The 24888-nt window shown below is 47.8% G+C and overlaps 1 protein-coding gene across 4 annotated transcripts in view; it reads right to left on the reverse strand.

Annotated features, from left to right (window-relative positions):
- Positions 1–24888, reverse strand: part of FAM20A (FAM20A golgi associated secretory pathway pseudokinase) — a 47178-nt gene that overhangs the window by 6537 nt on the left and 15753 nt on the right. Inside the window, exons 2-12 of one of the 4 annotated variants that reach the window (XR_010751682.1) lie at positions 16851–17035; positions 16080–16130; positions 14107–14185; positions 11657–11749; positions 10766–10881; positions 10058–10238; positions 9039–9148; positions 8215–8296; positions 7332–7391; positions 4067–6146; positions 1176–1314 (exon numbers count right to left, since the gene is read on the reverse strand). Coding sequence is in view for 2 of the 4 variants with exons in the window: in XM_066386708.1 (XP_066242805.1) it covers positions 5882–6146; positions 7332–7391; positions 8215–8296; positions 9039–9148; positions 10058–10238; positions 10766–10881; positions 11657–11749; positions 14107–14185; positions 16080–16130; positions 16851–17035 (1222 nt within the window). In the remaining 2 variants the exon portion in view is untranslated. Of the gene's footprint in view, positions 1–1175; positions 1315–2443; positions 6147–7331; positions 7392–8214; positions 8297–9038; positions 9149–10057; positions 10239–10765; positions 10882–11656; positions 11750–14106; positions 14186–16079; positions 16131–16850; positions 17036–24888 lie in introns of those variants that run through there. The other 3 variants (XR_010751681.1, XM_066386708.1, XM_066386709.1) reach the window with 3 other exon arrangements.

The following is a 24888-nucleotide window of genomic DNA, read 5'->3' on the forward strand; positions in this document are numbered from 1 at the left end:
TTTTTCTTCCCTTTCTCCTTCTCTTCTGCCCCACTCCCCCCCCCCCCCCCCCCCCCCCCAGTCTCTCAGTCTTGTGACCAAAAGTAAAAATTGAAAGTGAGTGGTGGGGTTAGTGTTTTAAGAGTCATGTCTTTTAAGTGGTTTCCAAGTCAGCTTGTCAAAGAATGATGGGAAAGCCTTGCCTAAAGGGTCTTTGAGATAGAGCAGATCTGCTGGGAGGACAGATTAAATCGGAAGCTGAAGACTGCCTTCTTGTGGAGGACTGGTTGGTTCTCTGGCTGGGGGACTTCCCCTGACCTACGGGGAAACATTCTGGATCAGCATGCTCTTGGTTTAAATTTAATAGTTACTTAGATATTAGAGATGTTTATATGTTTTGTGTGTATAAAGTCTTATTTCTGATGTCTATTCAGATTTCTGAGGGGTGAGATGAAGTATATCTATTAATTTCATTACATCCAATGAGTTGGAGATACGTTGTATTCTAGAACATAATCTTTCATTTGCACTGCTTTGTAACTCTTGTCCAGATTCAGTAATCCTAGCTCACTGGAGTGGGAACCTTTGGACTTAGAACACAGTACAACTATACATTTTTTTAGGTTGACTATATAGTTATAGTTTAATTTTCCCTTTAAAACATTGGCTCATGTAGAATTTTTTAAATTACTTAAATATTAACATTTTAATATTGAAGTAGCATGTCAGTTTTCTTAATACTGCTGTATTTCCAACCACAAATTAATAGCTGAATGCTTTTTGTAAAACAACCTTGAGAAGCAGTGGCTAGGTCACTATTTAATATGTCTCTGAAGGTAGCTGTCAATAGTACAGTGTGTCCCTAAAGTCATGGTGCACTTTTGACCGGTCACAGGAAAGCAACAAAAGACGATAGAAATGTGAAATCTGCACCAAATAAAAAGAAAACTCTCCCACTTTCATACCTATTTAGTGCAGTTCGATGTGGGCTCACGCACAGATTTTTTAGGGCTCCTTATGTAGCTATCCCGTATAGCCTCTACAGACTTGTCACTGACTGATGGCCTACCAGAACAGGGTTTCTCCACCAAACTGCTGGTTTCCTTCAACTGCTTATCCCACCAAGTAATGTTATTCCTATGTGGTGGTGCTTCGTTATAAACACGTTGATATTCATGTTACACTTTGTTCACAGATTCAAATTTAGCGAGCCACAAAATACACTGAACTTTTGCCGTCCACATCTCGACTGGCATGGCTATGGGCTGCTCCGCTGTATACACGGTGTTACGTCATCTGTACCATCGCACATGCTGCCACATCATCCTACAGAAACTGGGAGGCTTTTCCTTTTATTAGTGCAGATTTCACATTTCTATCGTCTTTTGTTGCTTTCCTGTGATCGGTCAAAAGTGCACCATGACTTTACGGACACACTGTTCATACAGTTATCAGTAAAGGCTGTAAATAGAATTTAAAAGCGAGAATCACAAATTGCTTCTCTTACCCCATCTAACTTCTACATAGGAATCAGTATTGTTGTTTACCAGTAGTTAGAATTTGCTTATTCACATAAGTTCAGAGCTGTGACTCGACATCCTGTTGGTGATGCTACCAAAACCACTAATGAGAATATTTCATTTTGTGGAAGTTCTGACAATTTAGCTTAAGTAGCTTTATGATTTTAAAAGTCACCACTAGATGGAGAGTTGTTTTGTCAGGTTTGTCAATCTCAAAATGAGTTACAGTTGATTCTTGTTGAGATACTGTATTTATGAATTTTGCATTTTTGCCTACTTGCTAAAGTTTATTTTTGACCCCAGAATTAATACTTGCAGTCATGTCCAGACATGAGAGGTGGAGCCTGTGTCCAATTCAGGTGGAACAAGGCAGCCCTTGGCCTTTTGTTTAGGCTCTCATACTATAATGAGGAATCCTTTTTATAGTATATTTAGTGCCCCTTTTTTGCATTTTTGTTTTTTCGTTTTTGGGGGGGGGAGGTAAAAATATTTTTGGAACTAGACTGAGGTGTTGGTTGTACAACATTGAGATTGTACTAAATGCCATATTCAAACTGGTGAAGTATTTTTTTTTTTTTTTTTTTGTATTTATCTGAAGTTGGAAACGGGGAGGCAGTCAGACAGACGCCCGCATGCGCCTGACCGAGATCCACCCAGCATGCCCACCAGGGGGCATTGCTCTGCTGCAAGCAGAGCCATTCTAGCACCTGAGGCAGAGGCCACGGAGCCATCCTCAGCGCCCCGGGCCAACCTTGCTCCAATGGAGCCTTGGCTGCGGGAGGGGAAGAGAGAGACAGAAAGGAAGGAGGGGGGGGTGGTGGAGAAGCAGATGGGCGCCTCTCCTGTGTGCCCTGGCTGGGAATCGAACCCGGGACTCCTGCACGCCAGGCCAACGCTCTACCACTTTTTAAAAATTTTTTAATAGAGGAGAGAGAGAAAGAAAGAGAGTGGAGGGGGGAGGAGCAGGAAGCATCAACTCCCATATGTGCCTTGACCTGGCAAGCCCAGGGTTTTGAACCGGCAACCTCAGCGTTCCAGGTCGAAGCTTTATCCACAGTGCCACCACAGGTCAGGCTGTGCTTTTGATGACTTTGCTGTTTAAAATGGCCCCTAAGTCTAGTGTTGAAGTGCTGGCCAGCATTTCTAAGGGCAAGAAGGATGTGGCGTGCCTTACAGAGAAAATCAGTGTATTAAATAAGCTTCTTTCAGGCTTGTGTTACATTCAGTGCTAAACAGTGCTGTTGGCCGCAAGTTCAATGTAAGTGAATCAACAATATAAAAGTTTCTCTTTTCTTAATTGATTTTTAGAGATAGAAGAAGGGAGAGGGAGAGAGAGACAGGACATCGATCTGCTCCTGTATGTGCTCTGACCGGAGATCAAACTGGCAACCTCTGCGCTTCGGGCTAGTTCTAACCAACCGAGCTATGTGGCCAGGGCTAAAAGTTTCTTTAACACACCTTAATACATAAAACAAGATTATGTATCAATTGGTTGACAAAAATGTAACCAGAGGCTCACAGGAACCTAAACCCTCATATTTCCTCTAGGAATAGATGGTTCTATTCATTGTGTCTGTGATGATTTTATAGATCATAAAACTGTGAATAAGGGAATCAACATTTTTTTAAAAAGAACATTTTATTAATTTTAGAAAGGATAGAAAGGGGTAGTAGAGGTAGAGAGAGAGCATTAACTGTAGTGGTTGCTTCTCTTGTATGTGCTTTGGACCAGCCAAGCCCCGGGTTTCAAACTCGTGACCTTAGCATCCCAGGCCGAAGCATTATCCCTGTGCTACAACAGGTCAGGCTAGAATGAACCTTTTTTTCAGTCTTCAATCTCAAATGCCCTCCTGACTTGGGAAGGATACAGTGAATTCCTCCAAACCCCTTTTCTCTGCCAAGTCATTTCACTTCTTAGTTTGCTGTCGTTAGTAACAGGAACAACTTTTACAGAGACAGGAAGGTTTATAGGTCACAGGAGGTTGAAACAATGGTCCAAAACGAACATGTTAGAAGAACTTGGTTTAAGAGGAGAGTCTTCAGCCCTGGCCTGTTGGCTTAGCGGTAGAGCGTCACCCCATGTGGAAGTCCTGGGTTCAATTTCTGGCCAGGGCACATAGGAGGAGCGCCCATATGCTTCTCCACCCCTTCCCCCTCTCCTCTCTCTCTTCCTTCCCACCGCCAAGGCTCCATTGGAGCAAAGTTGGCCCCAGGTACTGAGGATGGTTCCATGGCCTCTGCCTCAGGCACTAGAATGGCTCCGATTGCAAACTGAGCATCGCCCCCTGGTGGGCATACCCGGTGGATCCCAGTTGGGTGCATGTGGGACTCTGACTGCCTCCCACTTCTCACTTCAGAAAAATACAAAAAAAAAGTTTTGTTTTCTACTTTTGACAAACGATAGTCTTAATTTTGTTACTAGTGGAAACATAATGAATTAAATGACTAATTAGGTATCTAGGTACTCTATTCAATTCTATCTCTGTAAAGTACACCAAAATTTATGTAATAGGCCATTGGAAAACCAGTGTATTGTCATAGGAAAGGCGCTCTGAGTCATAGCTCACCTTTCTGAGGTTCTGCAATCTGGAAGTCCCAGATTCCTGTGTGTTCCTTGAACATCTTTTCCTGAATTGTTCTCTCCCTTCTGTGTGTCATCACCCAGCCCCTCCCCCAGAGGTAATTCTTGGCCAGAAGTAGCCAAACAGTTCCTGAAGTGGGAAGCCCTGGGCTGCGTAAGTTGCCTTTGTAACGGAAGTCTCTGTATTAAGGGTCCTCTATTACAGATTGATTTTTTTCTTTAAAGTAGCATAACTTCATAAATTGGGCAAGATTCTGTTTAGTTTCTGTATTGCCGCGGAAGGAACACTTTAGAATATGTTTAAGTCATTGAGTTGTATGGTTTTTGTTAATGTCAGCGTGATTTTGTGTTCGCATTGGAAGGAGGGGATTCTGTCTGTTCGGGAGGGTTAGAAAGCTGTGTGTTCATTCTTGCACCTGAAAGAGTCCAAGGAATGGTAGTGACGGAGCTAGAGGTTCAGGAGAGAGCTGTGCTGTGGGGTATCAGGTGGGTCAGAAGTTCCCTTGTTATTCATCCCAGTGGGGTTTTCTTTGGACATTGCAGAACTCTTGGACTTCTCTAGTTCTTGACATTGTACCCTCTTAGAGACAACTTTTTTCTGTCTTCTCAGTTCTATAATTGAGTTTCTGGCCTTTATCTGTAAGCCAGAGCAAATCTGATACAAGCAGGAGTTTCCCCTTGTTGACTGACTGACTACTCTGTAGTACGAATAGGGTTCTGTCATTTGTGTTTTCAGTCTTGAATTACGGAATAAGAAACACAGCCTCCTATTAAAGGACTTGCAGGTGTCAGCAAGTCAGTAGGGAGGGGGTGCAGCAGACGGGGAATCTCTGAGATGCCCGCTTTTGAGGGAGGTTTGCAAAGGAAACTAGATTTGGTCCTTTTTAAGAAAGCAGCTGGGAAGGGGACCCAGGAGCCAGAGCTTTGCAGATGACCCTGCCCTCAGGGCGGTGGGGGACAGTCCCTGGGCGGTGGGAAAGACTGCTGGTTGTGCGCTGTGGTCAGTCAGCCTGACGCTCTCCCGCCTTGGTCCCGCCTCAGTTGCCTGTTGGGTCCATTCTGTGCGGCCCCACCTTCAAGACCACCCTAGTTTCCTTCATTAAAATCCCTGCTCTTTCTGGATGCTAATTTTGACACACTTGATGTTATTTCAATTGATATTTCACTAGTCTTTCAGATTGAAACATCCCTGTTTTGATGTTATGAGCAAATTCCTGTTATTTTTATTTACCTCTTGTAATACCATTTCTTAGAAAAATCAGGGGACCAGACAGTAGTGATTATTGTCCTCAGATTGGGCGGCAGTGACTGGAAAATAGGCAGAACTTCTCTCCTTTGAACCAATTTGAGAGTCACTAGTTTTAGCTTTTCTTGTTTGCTTGTGATTGATACGCCAGATGTTTTATCTGGATCAGGAATTACCCTTGTGGACAGAATAAGGATCTGGAGGTTAGTTAGCTGTCCAATTGATGTCCTTTTTTTGTAACACCTCTTCTGGGAACAGGGCTTCCAAATTTGTCAAGCCTGTCCTGTCTTCAGATTTATCCAGTTTCCCAGTGGGCTCAGGAGACGGTCTGTGGCCTTGGTGAAGTTGTGCTTCCTGGGCACGAGGGAGCCAAGGGAGAGCGGTTGGTGCAGCCCACTTCTAGTGCTCTTTTAGAACCTGACCAGTGCCCTACCTGCCCCCGAGCTTCTGACGCAGGACGTCTGGCGCAGGCGGGGTACGTGAGGACGCAGTGGTCCACACTCGAGTCCACTGCTGGCTCCAGGTGCAGTTGCTGCGGTTTGACTTGTCCAGCCCCTAGCTTTTCAAGTTAGCCCGGCCAGAGTCTGGGGCGGACTGTTCTTCTGGGCCACTGGTTATGACCCTGTGCTCTCCGTGGGCCTCCACGCACCCCTCCACTGTCCTTAGGATGATTTGGAGTCTCCGGTCCAGGGCGAGGAGGTGGGGCTCTGTGAGGATGGGGGCGAGCTGGTCCTCCAGCAGTGACTCCCGCATGACGTCACTGAGTCTGTAGTCGGCTTGGGTCAGCAGCTGCAGGTGCAAAAGGGTTTTCTTTTTTATCCTGGAAGGACAAAGTTGTAGGAACCAAATAAGTATAAAGAAGATAACTCGCCTGAATGACCTTTCCCCACAAAAAGTGTTGTGGCTGATGTTCTGAGAGCCTCTCCCCCACTGTCTTCTCAGGCACGTTTTAATGGAAACCAGGTAAAGAAGGAAGGAATGAAAGGGTAACCCCACATTTTGCAGTCCTTCTGCAGCTGCTCTTTGGTCAAAGGACTGCTGAGCCATTTGTAGTAATTGTAATGCCACACACGGGTGCTGGGCCGCACGCACCTGACATTGCTCAGGGGTCAGAAGTGAGAATGGCTCTTTGAGGAGATTTAAAGCTCTGAGAGAAGCTTCTAGTAGTGAAGAGGCCTCCCAGGGTGTTTCTTGGCAACTTCATAATACTTATCAGTGTCACATTCTCAAACCAGAAGGATGAAAATGGGGTGGGACTGACCTTGTGTCTAGAATTTTGATGTCTTTTCACAAAATCTAACTTGGACTTAGATGTGTAAGCATCCTAATTGTCCACGTTTTGTCGTGCACTGCTTGCCCTGCTCAGGAGGAGAGGAGGGTAGGCCAGGAGGGAAGCACACTTCAGCTAAAGAGGAGGACAAAGAAAATTCAGGCTTCCTTCTGAGTCTCCCAGTTGAAAGGGAAGGGGATGAACTTGCTAAGGTGGGAGTCACATTGCTAATTAGGACTGACTGTTGCCTGGCTGCTGGGCTGGGTCACAAGCCTGGTGAGACCAGAGAGGTACAGAAATAGGTTAGAGTCCTCTGGAGAAACAGCCAGGCGAAGGTGTCAGTACCTCCTTTCAACCTGACATGGGCTCCTGGGACAGCAGTGAGGATCCTACTTGGATGGTGATAAAGTAGTATTTATGAGCTGCTCAGTTCTGGGTGAAGCAGAGGTCTGATTAGTCATATCAAAGGCCCTGCCGAAGTGGGCGGTGATTATCTGAGTAGGCTAAAGATTAAAGTTGGTGATTGAAAGGGGTTTTATTTAAAAAATCCTAATTCATCCCATGCTGAAAGATGAAAGAATCTGATATATCACTGGGGAAAATTCTGTCATTGGTAATGCCTGTCATTCTACCCACTCCTGCCCTCGACCAATGAAAACTGATTCAGAGCTTCAGAACTGTTGCACGCAGGGTGAAGTGTTACAGCTGTGGCCGGCCCCTGAGCTGAAAGCTTACCTGCAGCACTGGGTGAGGGGCGCGAGGATGGAGAGTTCGTCGTGGGAGTGTCGTCCAAACCTAGGAGAAGCAGCAGGCTTTGTGGGGGGCAAGCAGCACCTCCCTCCTTAATGGTTTTTCTCTCTTCTCTACCTCAGCCTTTTTTTGAAGCACAGCTTGGGGTAAAATGTCAGGGATTGGGGGCCACTGCCCTCTAGTTCATCTCCTCAATCAGGTCACAAAAGCCTCTGTCCAAAGGTGTTAAAACCAAAAAATCGGCCCTGGCCGGTTGGCTCAATGGTAGGACCATTGGCCTGGCATGTGGATGGTCTGGGTTCGATTCCCGGTCAGGGCACACAGGAGAAGCGCCCATCTGCCTTTTGACCCCTCCCCCTCTCACTTCTCTCTCTCTTCTTCCCTCCTGTAGCCTTGGCTCGTTTGGAGTGAGTTGGCGTCCTCTGGCCCTGAGGATTGCTCCATGGCTTCTGCCTCAGGCACTAAAAAATGACTGCGGTTGCAACGGAGCAAGGGCCTCAGATGGGTAGAGCATCACCCCCTAGTGGCTTGCCGGGTGGATCCAGTCTGGGTGCATGTGAGAGTCTGTCTCTGCCTCCCCATCCTCTCACTAAAACAAAACAAAAAACATTCAACTACTGAGGGCCAGATACTGAGAAGGAGCCCTGTGCTCTGCCTCCAGGAGTGAAGCCTCAAGTGAGAACTATGGGAAACTCCAGTCTATTTCACTAGTGCCCTTAGGGTAGAGGAGAAACAAGTGGTACTTAGCAAAGATCAAGAATAAAACAAGGCAAGGAGTGGTCACAGCCCCTCGTTCCTGGGCTGTTGGTTCTGCTCAGCAGGTCTCAGGGGTACAGCGGGGGGGGGGGGGGAGTGGTGGGGCACTTACCCTCTGGCATTGTCAAGGTGAATAAAGAACCCATCATCCCCAAATTTGGTGAACATCTCATAATGGTGCCGGTCCATATTTCCTATAAAGGAGGGAGACGTTGGAGTGAGGGCCCCTAGGAGGGTTCAGGTGCTCCCGTCCTGCTTTTCCTGCAGGGCGTGGAGGCCTGTTAGCAGTTCAGACAAGAGTCTGAACCTAGGGCCACAAGCTGTCATTTCCCAGGGGATTTAGGGATGTTGCCAAGGGAGAAGGAAGCTAAACAAGCCAACAAACCTTAGTATGGACTTTGCAAATCTAAAGCTTTCACTATTTCTTCCAAACATCGATGTTGGCTTTCATCCCCTGAGCTCCTCAGCTGAGGCTTACTGTAGCAAGCAGACACAGGCTAGTATCTGTGAGCACTGGGGAGGGTGCTGTAGGACTCATCTGTGCGTGTGTGGGCTGGCCACCTTTATGACTTCTTCCTAGGCTTCCCAGGTTCTCAAGGGATGTGAAGGTGGCTGGCCAGCCCCTTCCCAAGGCCTTCCCGCTGCTGGCCATTCACTGCTGTCCTTCATGCACCCTCACTTGGTAGGGAATGAGTGACTTCACACCTGAGGCCCCCTTGGGCCTGGCTTGCAGGCTTATTATATCCCTGCCTTTGGAGTGACGTCCTTTCAGGAGGGAGCATGTTAACTTCTATTCTCTGGGACCTCTGCCTCTGCTGAGGTGGTGGGCAGTGTGGAGTTCAGTCCTTATGGTCTGGGTGTAACTGGTGCCCAAGGTCAGGGAAAGTCCCCGTCCAACAGCAGGGCCCTCTGCCTCGAGCCCAAGCATGGACCTACCAATGAGGAAGTCGAAGATGGCCATGTCGATGACATTGAGCAGCCGGCCGCTGCTGTTGTACGGGTAGATCTGCTTCACTGTGTCGCAGTAACGAGGATTGACCTCCCACCTGAAGGGGAGAACCAGTCCTGGGGCTGGAAAAGCCAAGATGGCAAGGTGTTGGGGGCCCTCCTCACACCTCTTCCTGCCCCACAAGTCCCTGCTCCCTAATCCTGCCCTGGGCAGGCAGGTGGTGGCTGGATACATTCGGGGGGACCCTGAGCACAGGCGTGGGAGGCTGCAGGGTCCATGTGCTGAGAAGGTCCTTTCAGAATGAGTCTGAGTGTCCGCTGTGCTGGGTGCCGTCCTGACGGCTGGGACAGCACATGCCAGAGGGGAGGTGACAGGGCAGCAGGGGGAAGCCCTCACCCTTTACGAGCCTCTCTCTAATATGCTCCTCTGCCTGGACTGCCCCCTCCCCATCGCTCTATTCCTTAGGTGGGTTCGGAGCCTGACCAGGTCCCGTAGGGTCTGTCACGTCCTCCAGAATTCCTCCCCAGGTTACTATTCCTAATGAATTAGGAACCTATTCAGTCAACCACTATGAACTGAGTACCTGCTATGTGCCAGGGAGGGTGCCAAGCCCCAGGGACACAACCAGCGATGGGGTCTTGGGCTTCCCGGGCTGACACGGGGTCGGGTGTGTCTCCTCCAGCTCAGCAGTGCTGCACTGCGCTTTCAGAACCCGACACTTCTCTGACCACCCAGCTAGACCGCACAGCTGCTGGAGGGGGAGCCTGTGTCAGTTCTGTATCTCCTAGTGCCCGGGATCACAGTAGGCTCTTTCTAACTGAATAAATGGACTGAGGGGAGAGATTAGACAAAGGTCAGCTGGTCCCAGAATCTACATGAGATGAGTAAAGGAAGATTGAAGTAGCTTTTGGGGTTCAAAGCCAGGCTAGCCACACTCCTTGGTATAGGACTGTGGTCATTTTTAGGGACAGATGTGCATGGCCATGTGGCCAGGGGGCCAACTCACTCCTCTTTTCCTGCCAGCGAGTAGGAGCGGATCCAGGGGTTGGGCACAGACAGCCTGGGGGCCAGGTTGAGGGACGGCAGGAATGCTGAGAGGGAGCCCTCTAGCAGGTGAGGGTTGCCACAGACGGCGTATTCAGTCTTGCACATGTAGGGACACTTGGCGAAGAAGCACACGTTGCTGGCTGCAGGGTGGGGGAAGCAAGAGGAGGAGTCAGAGAAGGGCTTCGGAGCAGACTGTCACCCTGCCCCAGGAACTCCACTGGGAGTGCAGGGAACCCTTGAGCTCACGGCTTGGGGAAAGGCAGAAGAAGTCCTGCTTTTTGCAGATGGTGAATGCTGTTAAACCCAGCATCCTGAGGACCGATGTCCAGCTGTCTCAGAGCAGAGGAAGTGTGGGATGCAGCCTCACCACACCCTATCCACATGATTAGTGTTCTTCACTTGTCTGGATAACATCTGATCCCAGGGAGGCTGGCATTGAATTTGGTGCCCACCCAGGCTAGTTAGCAGCTCAGATATGACCTTTTCCCATCCCCGGTCCCTTTTATGTGCTGCTCAGGTGGACCAGGGTGGGAGTGTCAGATGACAGCATACATCTATCCCAGTAAGGGATGTTGCTGGCAGGACAAGAGCCCTGCTGAAGGGAATGGCCGCCACGTTGGCTCACCGTGTTCTTAGACTGAGCAGATCCCTGTGGCCAGTACTCTACCTGGAGAGACAAAGAAAACGCTCTGCAGGATTTCATTCTTGGTGACCTCTAGGATTTCCTTGGTGACATTGACTAGCCTCCCCACTGTTGGTGGCACCCGTCGGAAGTCCAGAATCCTGAAAGAGAGGGAGCCCTGTTCAGATCTGAGGAATGGTTGCAGGGTTAGAGGGTTGCCCATTAGAAATGAACTGGCGCTTCTGAGCACACCCAGCTGCAGTGCTGAGCTGACGGTGCCCAGGACAAACCTACATCAAAAGGGACAGGATAAGGGGCAGAAGAGGAATCCTTCATCCAGCCAGCCTCCTGGGCAGAACTTCCACCATCTAAGCTGTGTTCTAGGTCAGAGCTTCTCATTTCAACATGCGTATGAGTCACCTGGGATCTCATTCAAACGCAGGCTCTGATTCAGTGGGTCCAGGGTGAGGCTCAGAGTCTGCATTAGTGGGGAGCTCCTGGGCGGTGTGCAGCTGCTAGTGCACAGGCCACACCTTGAGTCACAACAAATGGGTAAATAGAGAGTTATAAAGTTTGGGAATGCGCTTTTACCTTGGGATATCATAGCCTTCAGTCTCCTTGGATAAATAGGACTGGGTGTGTTCTCCCCATTTCCAGATCTGGACACTAGAGCAAAGGACAATGTCGTGCCCACGATGGCAACGTGAGTAGCTTGGTGGGGTTAGTTTTCTAAGTTATTCTTTACATTACCTTAAAAATATTTTTGTTTTTCAATCTGTGGGGTTGGGCAGGGTTCACTGAGGTTCACGAGGAAGGTAAAGAGCCAGAAGGAAGGCTCTTTCCGGGGAGGTCCCACCTGAGCCTCTGCCCAGCGTCCCCTCTTGACACTGGCCTTGCCGTCAGTGCCATTTCCATTTCCATGGGGCCAGACCCTACCTGTCCAAATGGAAAGCTGCAATCTCAGCATTGTGTCTCTGAAAGTCAATGAAATAGAAGAAGTCCACGGGCGTCTCCTCCTCTCGCTGCTGTCTGGAAAGAAGGAAGGAGTCATGCCCTGGACTCAGACTGAGCAGACAGCTCATGGATGTGGCTGGAGGGAAAGGAAAACGCACTCTGATGCTCTTAACATAGGTATGGTTGACGGAAGGATGAATCAAGCATGGCCTGTGGCTTCCTTGGCCAGGAGACTTGCACAGTCAGAGCCAAGCCTCCTGCAAGATGCTGTCTTGTTGGCTCTCCCAACACCAAGCCTCCTACCTAAGAAGCTTTGGTGACAGAGGCTGATTCTTTAAAAAACCCAGTCATTGAGAGGGAAGAAATACAGACCTCCTTCTGCAGGTATCCACAGAGGAGGGGGTACCCAGATGGCAAGGATTCAGAGAGGTGGGGTGGTTAAAACAGATGGGTGGTGGCCGTGGGGGAGAATGTAACACCGATTTAACAATGGTTCCAAACTTGTATCTAGTGACAATGGTGACCAATGTCAAAAAATTTTGACAAGTGACATGTGAGACTGGGAAGGAAACAACAGTTCTAAGTCTATATCGTATATCCCACATTATAAGACGCACCCTTTCCTGAAAACATGTGGGGTCTAAAAACTGGGTGCTTCTTATACAGTGGTTGTGGCATTTCAAATGCCATAGATGGAACTGAGGACGAGGCAATATATGAAGACAGTGATTTGTCATCAGACACAGGTGAGGACAAGCTAATGGATGGGAGTTTGGACAGTGATGAGGAGTTGTATGAATTTCATGATGAATAAAACTTGAGTTCAATAACTTGATGTAATACATTTGATTTTTCAAATCTCAGGCCCCAAAATTAAGATGTGTCTTATACATGGGAGCATCTTATATATGGGGAAATATGGTATATTATTTTATCGGATGAGATTTTAAAAAGTACTTAAAATATAATACAAACATTCAATCATTTCATGAATGTCTCTGAACAGTTATATATTTAAACTGACCAAATAACTAGAATTTTGGATTTTCACATAGGAAAAATGGGGGACTGTCTTGTACAGCAGTGGTTCTTATGGTTTTCAAAATTATTTGGGCCTTGGGGTCACAGGGGTGGCCCCCGGAACCACCCCATTGGACTCTGAGGGTGAGACTCAGGTGTCAGAATTTTTTTTTTCTTTCTTTCTTTTAAGATTTTATTTATTGATTTTACAGAGAGATGAGAGAGAGAGAGAGAGAGAGAGAGAGAGAGAGAGAGTGTGTGGGGGGGGGGGAGAAGGAGCAGGAAGCATCAACTCTCAGCAATTGTTTCTCATATGTGCTTTGACCTGGCAAGCCTAGGGTTTCGAACCGGCAACCTCAGCATTCCAGGTCGACGGTTTATCCACTGTGCCACCACAGGTCAGACCAGCTGTCAGGATTTTTCAAGGCTCCCCAAATGATTCCCACAAGCAGCTGATCTATTGCAAACTTCTCCTTACAGGGTGCTTTTGCCAAAGCAGTGTTGAGGGAGGCTAGAACCAGAATTCCATATTGGGTGCTCATTCACAAGGCCCTGCCCCCAGACCCCCCTACTGGGCCATTCCATGGGCTCTCAATTGACTGGACATTTGGAACCTAAGACCCTCTACTTGGATTCCACTGGAGGACAGTACATTCTGAAGGACAGCATGACTTGGGTAATGGGAACCCCTCTTGGGGCCATATTTCCTGAGCCTACACCTATAGGAGGACTGTTAACCTAAGGTGTTCCCATCCTGTGAGCTGCAGACCCTTTGAGAGCCAGGAATCCCTATGCGCACCAAGCTCTGTCTGTAGACTGAATACACATTATTTCACCCACATGCTACAAAATGTTAAAGGCATGGATTTGCTGTTGTTATAAACAAAAAAAAGAGATTGATTTAAAAGTAGGACTGACTTCACAGTATCCTTTTTCATTTCCTAGTTTTTCAATCAAAACAAGAATTATTACATTGAGACTGGTAAACATTTTGAGGGGCCCATCCCTGGAAATAGGGAGTAGCAATTACAGAGGCAGAGTGTGAATTCAGCAATCCCACTGCCTGGGTTTAAATCCTGGCTCCCTGTCTGCAGGTGGGAGGCTGCAGTGCGCTGGCTTCTTCTCCCAGCCTTAGTGTTGTCATCTGTCAAGTGGATGCTGTAACAGGACCTGGCTCACAAGGTTACTGATGGGCCAAAGACACAGTCGTGTCAAGTGGGTAGCTTAGATACACTTGACAGCAAAGACCTGATAGTTGCTCACAATTTTTAATTATTATCACCAACAACAGTTAACTGCATGAGCAGATTGCCCCAAAGAGAGTCTACAGACCACCACTTTTACTAAGTTTGGGTCACAACTGCCCCGGGTTGCCAAGGCTGGGTATGGAGGTAAAGAAGGCAGTCACTTACCTCATGGGTTTGAACATGGCCTTCCCGAAGTCTGAGAACCTCAGAACCAGCTTGAGGTGGACCCCGCTGGGTTTCACAACTGTGAGGGGAGACAAGGATGAGTTAACCATGCCTCCAGGATGACGCTCAGGCCTCTGACCCTCTGTTCATTCAATAAACCCAACCCAATTTCTTCTCTCATTCCTAAAAACTAGGATTTGCTTTTCAAAGCCTGCAGGGTCAATTCCATCGTGTCAGGCCATGGCACATGTGTCCAGGAGCTCAGGACAGCCCCTCTGCTGCTGTTACAGGCAAGGCGCAGTTTTTCCCAGACGTACACTCAGAGACCTCCCTCCCTCAAAGACTGCTTCCCTAAGAACTGACCTCTCTGCCTTTAGGCGTCACTGGCACCCAAGAGAGTCCGCGCCATGTGCGCTCTTGCACTATTAGAGAACAATAGTTGATCTGTATAGCTTCCCGGTTAAGACTGTGCACCTGGGCTGGGATAGGGCTGGGTGCACAAGGCACCTAAGATGCACTCGCATGACCCTGACAGTGAGAGCTTCCTCCTGATGTGATTTGTCATGTCCTGGGCACTTCACTCACCCTCACGCTGTCCCCGCCCTGCTGTGAGCCCTGTGAGCGTCGGGACAATGTCCCTCTCACTTCTGTGTTCTATAAACTGGCAAATGCCAGATGTTAAAGAAAAGGGAAGTTCTGAGCCCTACAAACCTCTGTCTTTCCAACCTTTAACATGCAGTATATTGAGGTAAATGGATGAGGCTACTGGTGGGCAGTGGTGACTGATCTGGGGCTCTGGTGTCCAGGCCTGGGCTGGCCACTCTGAGGGCTGTGTAGTGTCCTGTCACACTGTATCCAATTCAGGACACCCTGAGAGGGGACAGTGCTGCATCTCATGCCTGGATTTTTTTTCCCCTTTTTTCTTTTTAGTGAGAGAGACAGAGAGAGGGACAGACAGGAAGAGAGAGAGATGAGCAGCATCAACTCATAGTTGCAGTATCTTAGTTGTTCATTGATTACTTTCTCATATGTGCCTTGACTGAGGGGCTCCAGCAGAGCAAGTGACCCCTTGCTTAAGCCAGCGACTTTGGGTTCAAGCCAGTGACTTTGGGCTCAGGCCAGCAACCCTGTGCTCAAGCTGGTGAGCCCATGCTCAAGCAGGATGAGCCCGTGCTCAAGCTAGCAACTTTGGGGTTTCGAACCTGGGTCCTCTGCATCTCAATCCGATGCTCTATTCACTGCGCCACAACATGGTCAGGCTTTTAATTTTAATTTTTATTTTTTGTTCACTGAGAGAAGGGGAGACAGAGAGATAGACTCCTGCAAGTGATCCCACTGAGATCCACCCAGCAAACCCACTAGGGGGCGATGCTCTACCCATCTGGGCATTGCTCTGTTGCTCAGCAACCAAGCTCTTCTTAGTGCCTGAGGTAAAGGCCATGGAGCCATCCTCAGCACCCAGGGCCAACTCACTCCAATCAAGCCATGGCTGCAGGAGGAAAAGAGAGAAGTGAGAGAGAAAGGGGTGAAGAAGCAGATAGGCGCTTCTCCTGTGTGCCTTGACCAGGAATTGAACCCAGGACATCCACATGACTGGCCGATGCTCTACCACTGAGCTAACTGGCTAAGGCAATTACTTCTTAAATTGAAAAATGCGTGCTGATTCAGAGAACCAGAGGGGGAACTGAGATTCTGTGTTTCTAACAAGGTTCTCAGGGATGCAATGATGCTGGTGCCAGATCGCACATGCTGGCCAGCAGGGACCTACACAAGAAGTCCTCTTAAAGGATTTTTCTCTTGTGTGGGTGGGTGGGTGCCGAGAAATGCTGAGTTTTCAGAGATTCATGCCCCTTCAACTTCCAACCAGGACCCCATGGAATGGCCAGTGGGGCCCTTCACATTGCTGCCATGTCCTGGCAGTCCCAAAGCTGTGACAGTGGAGGGCGGGCTAAAGGCTGGGCCAGGTCACTTACTCTGGGTGCAGTCACACGCCCCAAGCAGAGCTTTCTCGTCCTGACTGTAATCTGTGGAGAAGGGCAGTAAAAATGTTCAGCCGTGTCTAGGATGGCCAACAACATGGGTTCCTGGCCTCTGGTTCAGACATAAGATGGGACACTGGGAGGCAGCCTGGGCCCTTGCCAATTCAACAGGGGAAATCCCAGAGCTCCAGTTGGCTGTAGTCTTTCACCCTGCTCCATCCCAGGTCACTAGCCCTTCAGTGGACATTCCAACAGCCCCTAGTTGGGAAGCTGACTGCTGGTTTGTCTCTGCTAACAACCTCCTCTCACTTGGATGGTCATAGTGCTTGACAGCTCCGACCTGGAGACAGCAGGCCTGTGTTTGAATCCCGGCTCCTCCGCTGGGCCTTAGCCAAGTCGTCTAGCCTCTCTGAGTCTCAGTTTTCCCCACTAGTAAAATGGCAGGAATAATCTCCACATCGTAAGACCCCGTGTGAGAGTTGCCAGGCTGAAATCAGCACTTGCTCAGTGGTAGTGATCCCCTTTCCTTTAGTGGACGGAACGCCTCCTGATGGGGCTGCGGTAAGATTATGGTTGTGAGAGCTCTTTCAAAGGGAAAAGGTCAATGTCTATGGTTTTTCCTTGTTTGTTTTTTTTCTTCTTCTTCTTTTCTACCTATTAGGAGTCAGAGTCAACCCTTTACTATTTCATGCTGGAGCCTGGGGTGGTTTAGCCAGCCTCTCTGGGGGATGGTCAGTTCGTCCTGCCTGGTCCTGTGAACCTCACCAGCACTGATGGTGGGGAAGTGCCTCATGTCGTGCAGGAGTTTGCTGACCACAGGACTGGACCGGGGGTACAGCCCGTGACGGTTGATTCCCAGGTGGAACTGGACCCAGCTGGCCTCGAGTTGGAACTGTGGCAGGGGGTCCAGGGAAGTGATGTTCAGCTGCTCTTTGTATATCTTGTGTCGCCTGAAAGAACAACAGTTTTTTGTTTTTGTTTTTTAATTGCAGGAACAAGAATGCAAAGACCTGCTGAAATACCTTGTCTGGGCTCTCCATTCATTCAAAAAAGAACATTAAGCACCTACTATGGTGGGGAAAGCGAGTATGTGTGGCCAGACAGCCGCATGGTCCTTCCCTGCCCTGGGAAAGCTTACTCTCTAGGGAGCAAAACAGGCCAACCGTTAACACAATACCATACACAACATACAACTACCTAATACAAACCGTGACAAATCTTGTGGAAGGAAATGGGCACATGGTTACAGTGAAATTAGGGACCTCATATAATCTAGGATCTCAGGAGGTGATCCTGAGCCTCTTCATGCCCTTTCCCATGAAAAAGGCTGTATCTTGTATTTCCCAGTATTTTCTGACCTGAGGGAATCAGGAGACAGGGGCGAGAAGGTAACTGGTGAGAACGAAAAGAATACAGGGTGAGGATCTTTACATAGAGCTGGAAGCTGGATTAGATTAATTAATATATTGCATAGGATAAGAGGAATTCACTATCCGTGTACTGTCTGGCCCATCCAGGAGCCGTTTCTGCCAGGGTAAAAAGAAAAAAGGGAAGGTCTTGGCTGGTTTGCTCAGTGGTAGAGCATTGGCCCAGCATGAGGATGTCCTGGGTTTGATTCTGGTCAGGGCACACAGAAGTGACCCTCTACTCCTCCACCCCCCTCCCCTCCCCTCCCCCTTTCTTTCTTTCTCTTTTTCTCTCTCTCTCTCCCCCTCCCACAGCCATGGCTTCACTGATTCGAGTATATCAGCCCTGGGTGCTAAAGATTTCTCCATAGAGCCTCTGCCTCAGGAGTTAAAAATAGCTCAGGTGCCAGTGTGGCCCCAGACAAGCAGAGCATTGGCCCCAGGAAAAAAAAGGGAAAAGCCACGCTGCGGTGATTGGGATCATAGTGTCTAGTTTGGAAGATGAGTTGTATGTCTACGACATGACCGGAGCAACATGTAAGGCAGTTGTAAATCGATGGCTAGACACACCGTTTGGACTAAAACACCTTAACATTTTTTGAGAAAGGAAAGATTGCATGACAAAGCAGACAGAAGAAGACTCCAGTGGAAGAAGGTGGGCTTCAGCTGGATTCAGTGGGTGGTGTTTGGATGGAAGAGGAGATGTGGAGGGTGCTCTTGGGTTAGGGACGATCTGAGTGGCAGGAGGGGCAGGCAAGGGGCAGGTATATCTGAGGATTAGAGAGGAAGACTGAACACTGAATGGTTGAGTCATAGATGGAAGCCTTCTGATTGGAAAGGAGAGTTAGCATGATGTCATCTGGCTAGGTAGAGCTGGTTATGGGGTCAGGGTTTGGATGTTCCTGGATCCATATTAGTCTAATGATGATACCCCACCTCTGAGGTCTGTGATGGAGAGAATAGCAAAACAAACATGGCCAATATTCTTGGAGTGTTAAATTCTCTTGTTGGTGAATGGTTCTTTTTTTAATCGCTTTTATATTAAAGTAAATATAGACATGTTAAGGGGAAGAAAGCAAAATACACCATCATTTTAAAGATAAAATTCTAATTCTCAAAAGAAAATTTCACTTGGTCACCTCTGGCTATACTTCCAAGAATCCAGACCCTCAGGAGTAGAGGGTGTTTTTGGAAAATGCTGAATACCAACTTGGGTTGTTGAGTTCAGGCTCAGTGTGTGACTGAGCTGTCAATCACCTCACTCCTCACCTCTCTCCTGCTGCCCCCACTCCTGTGGGAGGGAAGTAACAGAGCATAGCTGTCCTTTTTAGGAGTTTTCTGTCCTGAATGAAAGTCAGTTGTCTTGAGGAAGACACACAGTTGGTTTATTGTTTTGTGTTTTTTGGGGGGGGAGAGGAAGGGGGTGCAGGAGGACAGACAGGAAGGGAGAGAGATGAGAAGCATCAATTCTTTGTTGTGGCACTTTAGTTGTTCACTGATTGCTTTCTCATATGTGCCTTGACGGGGGAGGGGGGGGGCTCCAGCTGAGCCAGAGACCCTGTGCTCAAGCCCGCGACCTTGGGCTTCAAGCCAGCGACTATGGGGTCATGTCTATGAGCCCACACTCAAGCCGGTACCTCGGGGTTTTGAACCTAGGTCTTCAGTATCCCAAGCCAATGCTCTAGCAATTGCACCACCACCTGTCAGGCTTATAAACCAATGTGGAGGAAGGAATGTCTGTCAGCTTTTGGTCCCGCGTTCTTAGTGCCTGCTCCAGGGCCCTGGGAGCCCTGGGCATTTCTACTTTGGGGGACTTTCACTTTATATCGTATCAAACATATTAAAATCCACCTTACCATCAATTTTTGTTTTTGTTATAATTTCTGCAAGTTTCCTTTTGTCATCTTGAATTCTGTTCCGAATAAAGTACCGTATTCCCCCATGTATAAAACGCTCCCATGTATAAGAAGACACACCTTAATTTTGAGGCCCAAAATTTAAAAAAAAAATGTATTACATAAAGTTATTCATCATAAAATTCATACAATCCTCCTCACTGTCAGTACTCCCATCCCTTGTCCTCATCTGTGTCTGATGAATCACTTTCTTCAACAATGAGCGCAAAAATAAGTGTGAAAAAGTGGGAAATTCAAGTAAAAAAATCTACAACCACTGTATAAAACACTCCTAGTTCTTAGACCCCAAATTTTTTCCAAAAATGTGAGTCTTATACATGGGAAAAAATGGTATCTAGTAATATAAATGAGTCAATGTTTTGTAAACATTTACTTCTCTATTAATTCACTTGGATTTCTGAGTTTTCGTTTTTGAGCCAATACTTTTTCTTTCTTTTTTAAAAAATAATTTTATTTACTTATTTATTTTTAAGATTTTATTTATTCATTTTAGAGAGGAGAGAGAGAGAGAGAGAGAGAGAGAGAGAGAGAGAGAGAGAGGGAGAAGGGGGAAGAGCAGGAAGCATGAACTCCCATACGTGCCTTGACCAGGCAAAGCCAGGGTTTTGAACTAGCAACCTCAGCGTTCCAGGTCGACACTTTATCCACTGCGCCACCACAGGTCAGGCCAATACCTTCTCTTTGTTCAGGTCTTGGAGAGTTTTAAAAGCTGAGACTTCTCTCCCAAGACAGCAAGGCCTCTCGGCAGCCTTTTAGCCTGGGGTGGGGGGAGGTTTGAATAACTGATATAATTATTTAAAATGACACATTTTAAACTGCTTCAGACCTAGGGCTTTATGAAAATCCGGGGAAAGGACAAATGGTTGACTAGGTCAGCAGGCCTCCTGCCAGATTTTTTAAAAAAACAATTATATTAACATTTATTTTTATTTGAAAAAATAGTCAGGTCAGGCTCTAATTCCCAAGGCTACTTTAAGGCTAAAACTCCGTGATTGCTGCGCTCTCTTGGGAGTCTGATGGAAAGATTGTGAAGTCCTGAGCTAAGTCAGTCACCCGGAACTAGGAACTAGAGCGGCACAGAAAGTCGGGATAAAGAGGAACAACTATTCCGGGGAAAAGGGGTGGGGAGGGGTGGTGTTCCCTTAAGTGGAGCTGATAGCTATGGATCTGAGCTACGACAGCAGCTGGGGTGATAGTGTCCAAATCAAAAAACAAGTGTGGCAAATTGGGTGTCGCTTCTGAATGAGGACGGATTGCTCTTTCAGCATTCACATCACTGTTAGCTGGGGACATGGCTCTCTGGTTGGCTATTCTGCCCTTCCCAGAGCAAGTCGCAACCCGAGGAAAGGAGGGTACCATGGCATCCTTCCCACTTCTGATCCGTCCCACACTTGCACTGGTTTGGGGGGATGGTGTCACCTCCCACACTCCATGGGGGAGACAGAGCCTGACCATCTCATCTGCCCACCCTGGGTTCCAATCAGGGGCCTGAAATTCGCTCCCCACTGTCCACAATTATTAGGGACTTTTTTCAAAAACAAAACCACTTCCTAATCCTATGTAAGGCAACATGATAGATGCCTTTCTAAACAATCATCATTATCATTCAGTGCCTACTTAAACCCTGTTTCATTTCCAGACTAAATTACAGTTATTTGTTAGTGTGTTCATTTTCTAGATAACCTACTATTTTTATTAGGAAGTTCCAAGTCCTCGATCCATGTGACAGCAGCCTTCACCTACTGAACTCCTACAAGGACAATCCCAAATGTCTCCATCTCCAGCATAAACATTTTATTGACTCTCCCAAATACAGACTAAACCGCACAAAAGCAAACCACAAGGCTGTTTTGGGTGACAGTGATGATAATGACACAGGCATGGCTAAGCACCATGAAGTGGAGCAACAGCTCATCAGGAATGCAATAGCAGAAAAGGACACAGACTTTTGTGTCACAGAAGTCTGTACTGCCTCTTACCAGAAGAATGACCAGGTGGGGCCAGGTGCCTTTCTGTGCACACAGTAATTCACACGAGCCTACCACCATCCCATGAGATACATATTCTTATCCCCAATGCAGATAAAAAGGTTGAGGACAGGGCATGGCCTTCAGGAAAGTAGTGTGGCCCCTGTGGGCCTCAGTTTACCTATTGTGGAAAATGGGGATACTGATAGCTGCCTCACTGTGTCATAGGAATTAAGTCTAGTAATATCCAACCACAGAGCAGGTATCCAAGCATGGTTACTCTCTAATTATTATAGTTAATGTTTATGAAGACCAGAGACCAGGTGGAGGACAAATTTCCAAAACCATAGTTGTAGTGGGTAACTGGAAACAACCAGCTGTGTAAGCCAGAGCAAATCCCTTTGGAACATCCCATAAGCAAGGGCATGCCATCTATGTCACGCTGTTGCATTAGGCACCACCATGGTCATGCCTTGGCGTGTCTACAAGGTCCAGGATTATCCAAGGGACTTGGAATCCTGCAGTAGCTTGTCTGCAGTCCCTCCATGTGCAAACTAGCAATAACTAACTTCTCTTTGTGGTGTTAAAGGACCTGCTGTTTTCCATCCTTTGAATTGCTCAGGCAGGTCTGGCCTTGGGACACAGGAGGGGACATCTGCTGGGGCGGGGGAAGCCTGGAGCTGGGCACCTCAGCTACTCCTGGTAGGTTAACCTGGATCCTTGTCCTGGTATGGGGAGCTGTCAGCAAGTGGGGGGCACCTGAGGGCAGAGCACTGGGGTGTGGTGTGAATCAGCCCAGGGCTACAAGTAAGCCTGGCAAGGATGATGAATAACTATGACGCAGAGGGTTTAGAGAGGATTGGGTCCCCATCGTCCTGGTCACTGAAACTCATAAGGTTGGTCTAAGAGCTCTCTGATAAAGAAAATTTAAAAAGCACTATAGTGAACTCCTATGGGACTTGGCTTTCAAATGACATCTGTGCATCTGTTTGATCCATATGTCTGTTTCAATTAATCCTTCTACTGACATTCGTCTCAGAAAGAATATTTCTCAGAGTTGTTTTTGTCATGGTGGTGATGAGTTTGGAAAAAACCTGCTTTGTAATGTCTTCTTTCTCCTGTGACCAAGAAGGGCCCAGGTTTAGTGGGACCTGGTGTTTACATAATTTGGGGGACCATTTTTTTTTTTGTATTTTAAAATTTTATTTAATAGGCAGCTAACTAAATGGGAGATGATGTTTAAAAACAACAGCTCTGATAAGGGGTTCGTATCCAAAATATATACAGAACTCACAAAGCTTAGCAACAAACAAGCAAACAATCCAATTAAAAAATGGGGAAAGGGCCTAGCGTGCGGAAGACCCGGGTTCGATTCCCGGCCAGGGCACATAGGAGAAGCGCCCATTTGCTTCTCCACCCCTCCGCCGCGCCTTCCTCTCTGTCTCTCTCTTCCCCTCCTGCAGCCAAGGCTCCATTGGAGCAAAGATGGCCCGGGTGCTGGGGATGGCTCTGTGGCCTCTGCCCCAGGCGCTAGAGTAGCTCTGTCACAACATGGCGACGCCCAGGATGGTTGCAACATGGCGACGCCCAGGATGGGCAGAGCATCGCCCCCTGGTGGGCGTGCCGGGTGGATCCCGGTCGGGCGCATGAGGGAGTCTGTCTGACTGTCTCTCCCTGTTTTCAGCTTCAGAAAAAAAAAGAAAAGAAAAAAGAAAAAAAAAATGGGGAAAGGACCTGAACAGAAACTTTTTCCAAGGGAGATAATTTTTAAGCTAAAGAGTACAAAACCATGCATACAAGATTAGGCACGAGTGTGACTATTTATGTAGAATCAGAAAAGATATCAACAAATTACTAGTGCCTTTTGAAAGATTTAGGTCCCTTTCTTCTGAGATTTCATACTTCTGTGAAAATGTCTCGTGACCTGCCTACATGCTCCCCCACACCTCCCCCACGCCAGCTAGCGTCCCTCCTCACTCTACAGATCTCTGCACCCACAGGGGAAGGGGTAAACCCTGGGCTGAAGCTCTATCAGTTTCATGGTAAATATGCCTGCGAATTGTGTAATTCACAACCCAGAAATATCTACCTAGTACCCAGTATGTCACTGTCAGCCCCATTATTTTAGGGAAGTCAGGGGCTTTATCTAACGGACCGTTTTGGGTGTCTCCTAGCCAGTGTCTGACTGTGAGAATGACAGGACAAGAGCACCAAGTGGTCATGATTGAGGCCAGGGAGGACATGGGCTTTTGGAAAAGGTTTTTCTGTTCACCATTCCAATGGACTTTATTTCTGAGACCAAGCATTGAGTTCCTGCTGGTTGCGTGTGCTCACTATAGAATTATGTGGAACGACCAACTCTCACCCAGAGAGGCACCTTCAGGGGACTGGATGACTCACCATCAAAATCCTGTGGCTCAGCCCGAACAAGCCACAGAGTGCTGACGCCTCCTCGCCACTCCAACCCATGAGCTCAAAGTTGATGTCTCCCATATCATCCCCTTCTGTTCGTCTGCTTCTTCATCCATTTCTCCCTCTGGGCCATGGAGGCCAAGGGCAGCTATGAGGCTGCATTAGTGAGCTGGAGCTGCAGTGGTCTACAGTGGTCTGGCAGACCCCAAAGTGAGCCCCCTGGGTGGTCTTCATTTCCTCCCTTCACTTCCCAAGACAGAAATAAATTCACCCTCTGTACTCTGTCTTTCTGCCCTAAAGTAATATCTGCTTTGTTAGCTCATGGACCAAAGCTTGATGTTTAGGGGTAGGTGGTGGGTGGCAATGCTGCTGTATCAGTAAATCAGAGTCCTTCTTGGTGATGAGTTTGCAGACCAGCAAGAGAGAAGGGTGGGAGAGACAGGCCCCTCATCCTGAGTCCTGGCTCTGCTGTTTACAGCTGTGTGACCTAGGGCAAGTTATCCAACCTCTCTGTGCTGAAAGGGGGGGGGGTTATAAAGGTATCTACCTCGTGGGATTTTGGTGAGGATTATATGGATTTAATACTTGTATATATGAGTTACTATCACTATGAGTTCTGGGATTCCATTTATATAGGAGTCTCTATGCCTCATGGGGGTGGGGGAGCAGGACTGTGAAGAATTATTTGCAACTACTGTTCAAATTCCTGAGTCTGCTTACTAGGGTAAAAGCCAGAGCTCTATTCTGCTTTCCTTAGCTCCGCCCTGTGGCAGGCTGAGTAATGGCCTAAAACACCCATAATCCTAATCCTGGAACTGGCTAGTGTTTCCTTCGAACAAAGGAACTTGCAGAAGTGATTTAGGGATCTGGAGATGGCTCAATGATCCTGGATTATCTGGGTGGGCTCTGAATGTAATCACACCTGTCAGCCCCATTTTATAGGTGGGGAGACGGACACAGCAAGGGAATTGTCTTGAGCTAGCTCAAGTTCACCTGGCCGGGGAGTGGAAGCTGCAAAGAAGTGATTTGAATCTGGCCAATTGGCTTCTGAGGCCAAGCTCTTCATCACCTGGGGCATTTACCGTCCTCTGGCTTCTCCCGC

This window comes from Saccopteryx leptura, chromosome 5, assembly GCF_036850995.1.
Source record: "Saccopteryx leptura isolate mSacLep1 chromosome 5, mSacLep1_pri_phased_curated, whole genome shotgun sequence".
Classification (NCBI taxonomy): domain Eukaryota; kingdom Metazoa; phylum Chordata; class Mammalia; order Chiroptera; family Emballonuridae; genus Saccopteryx; species Saccopteryx leptura.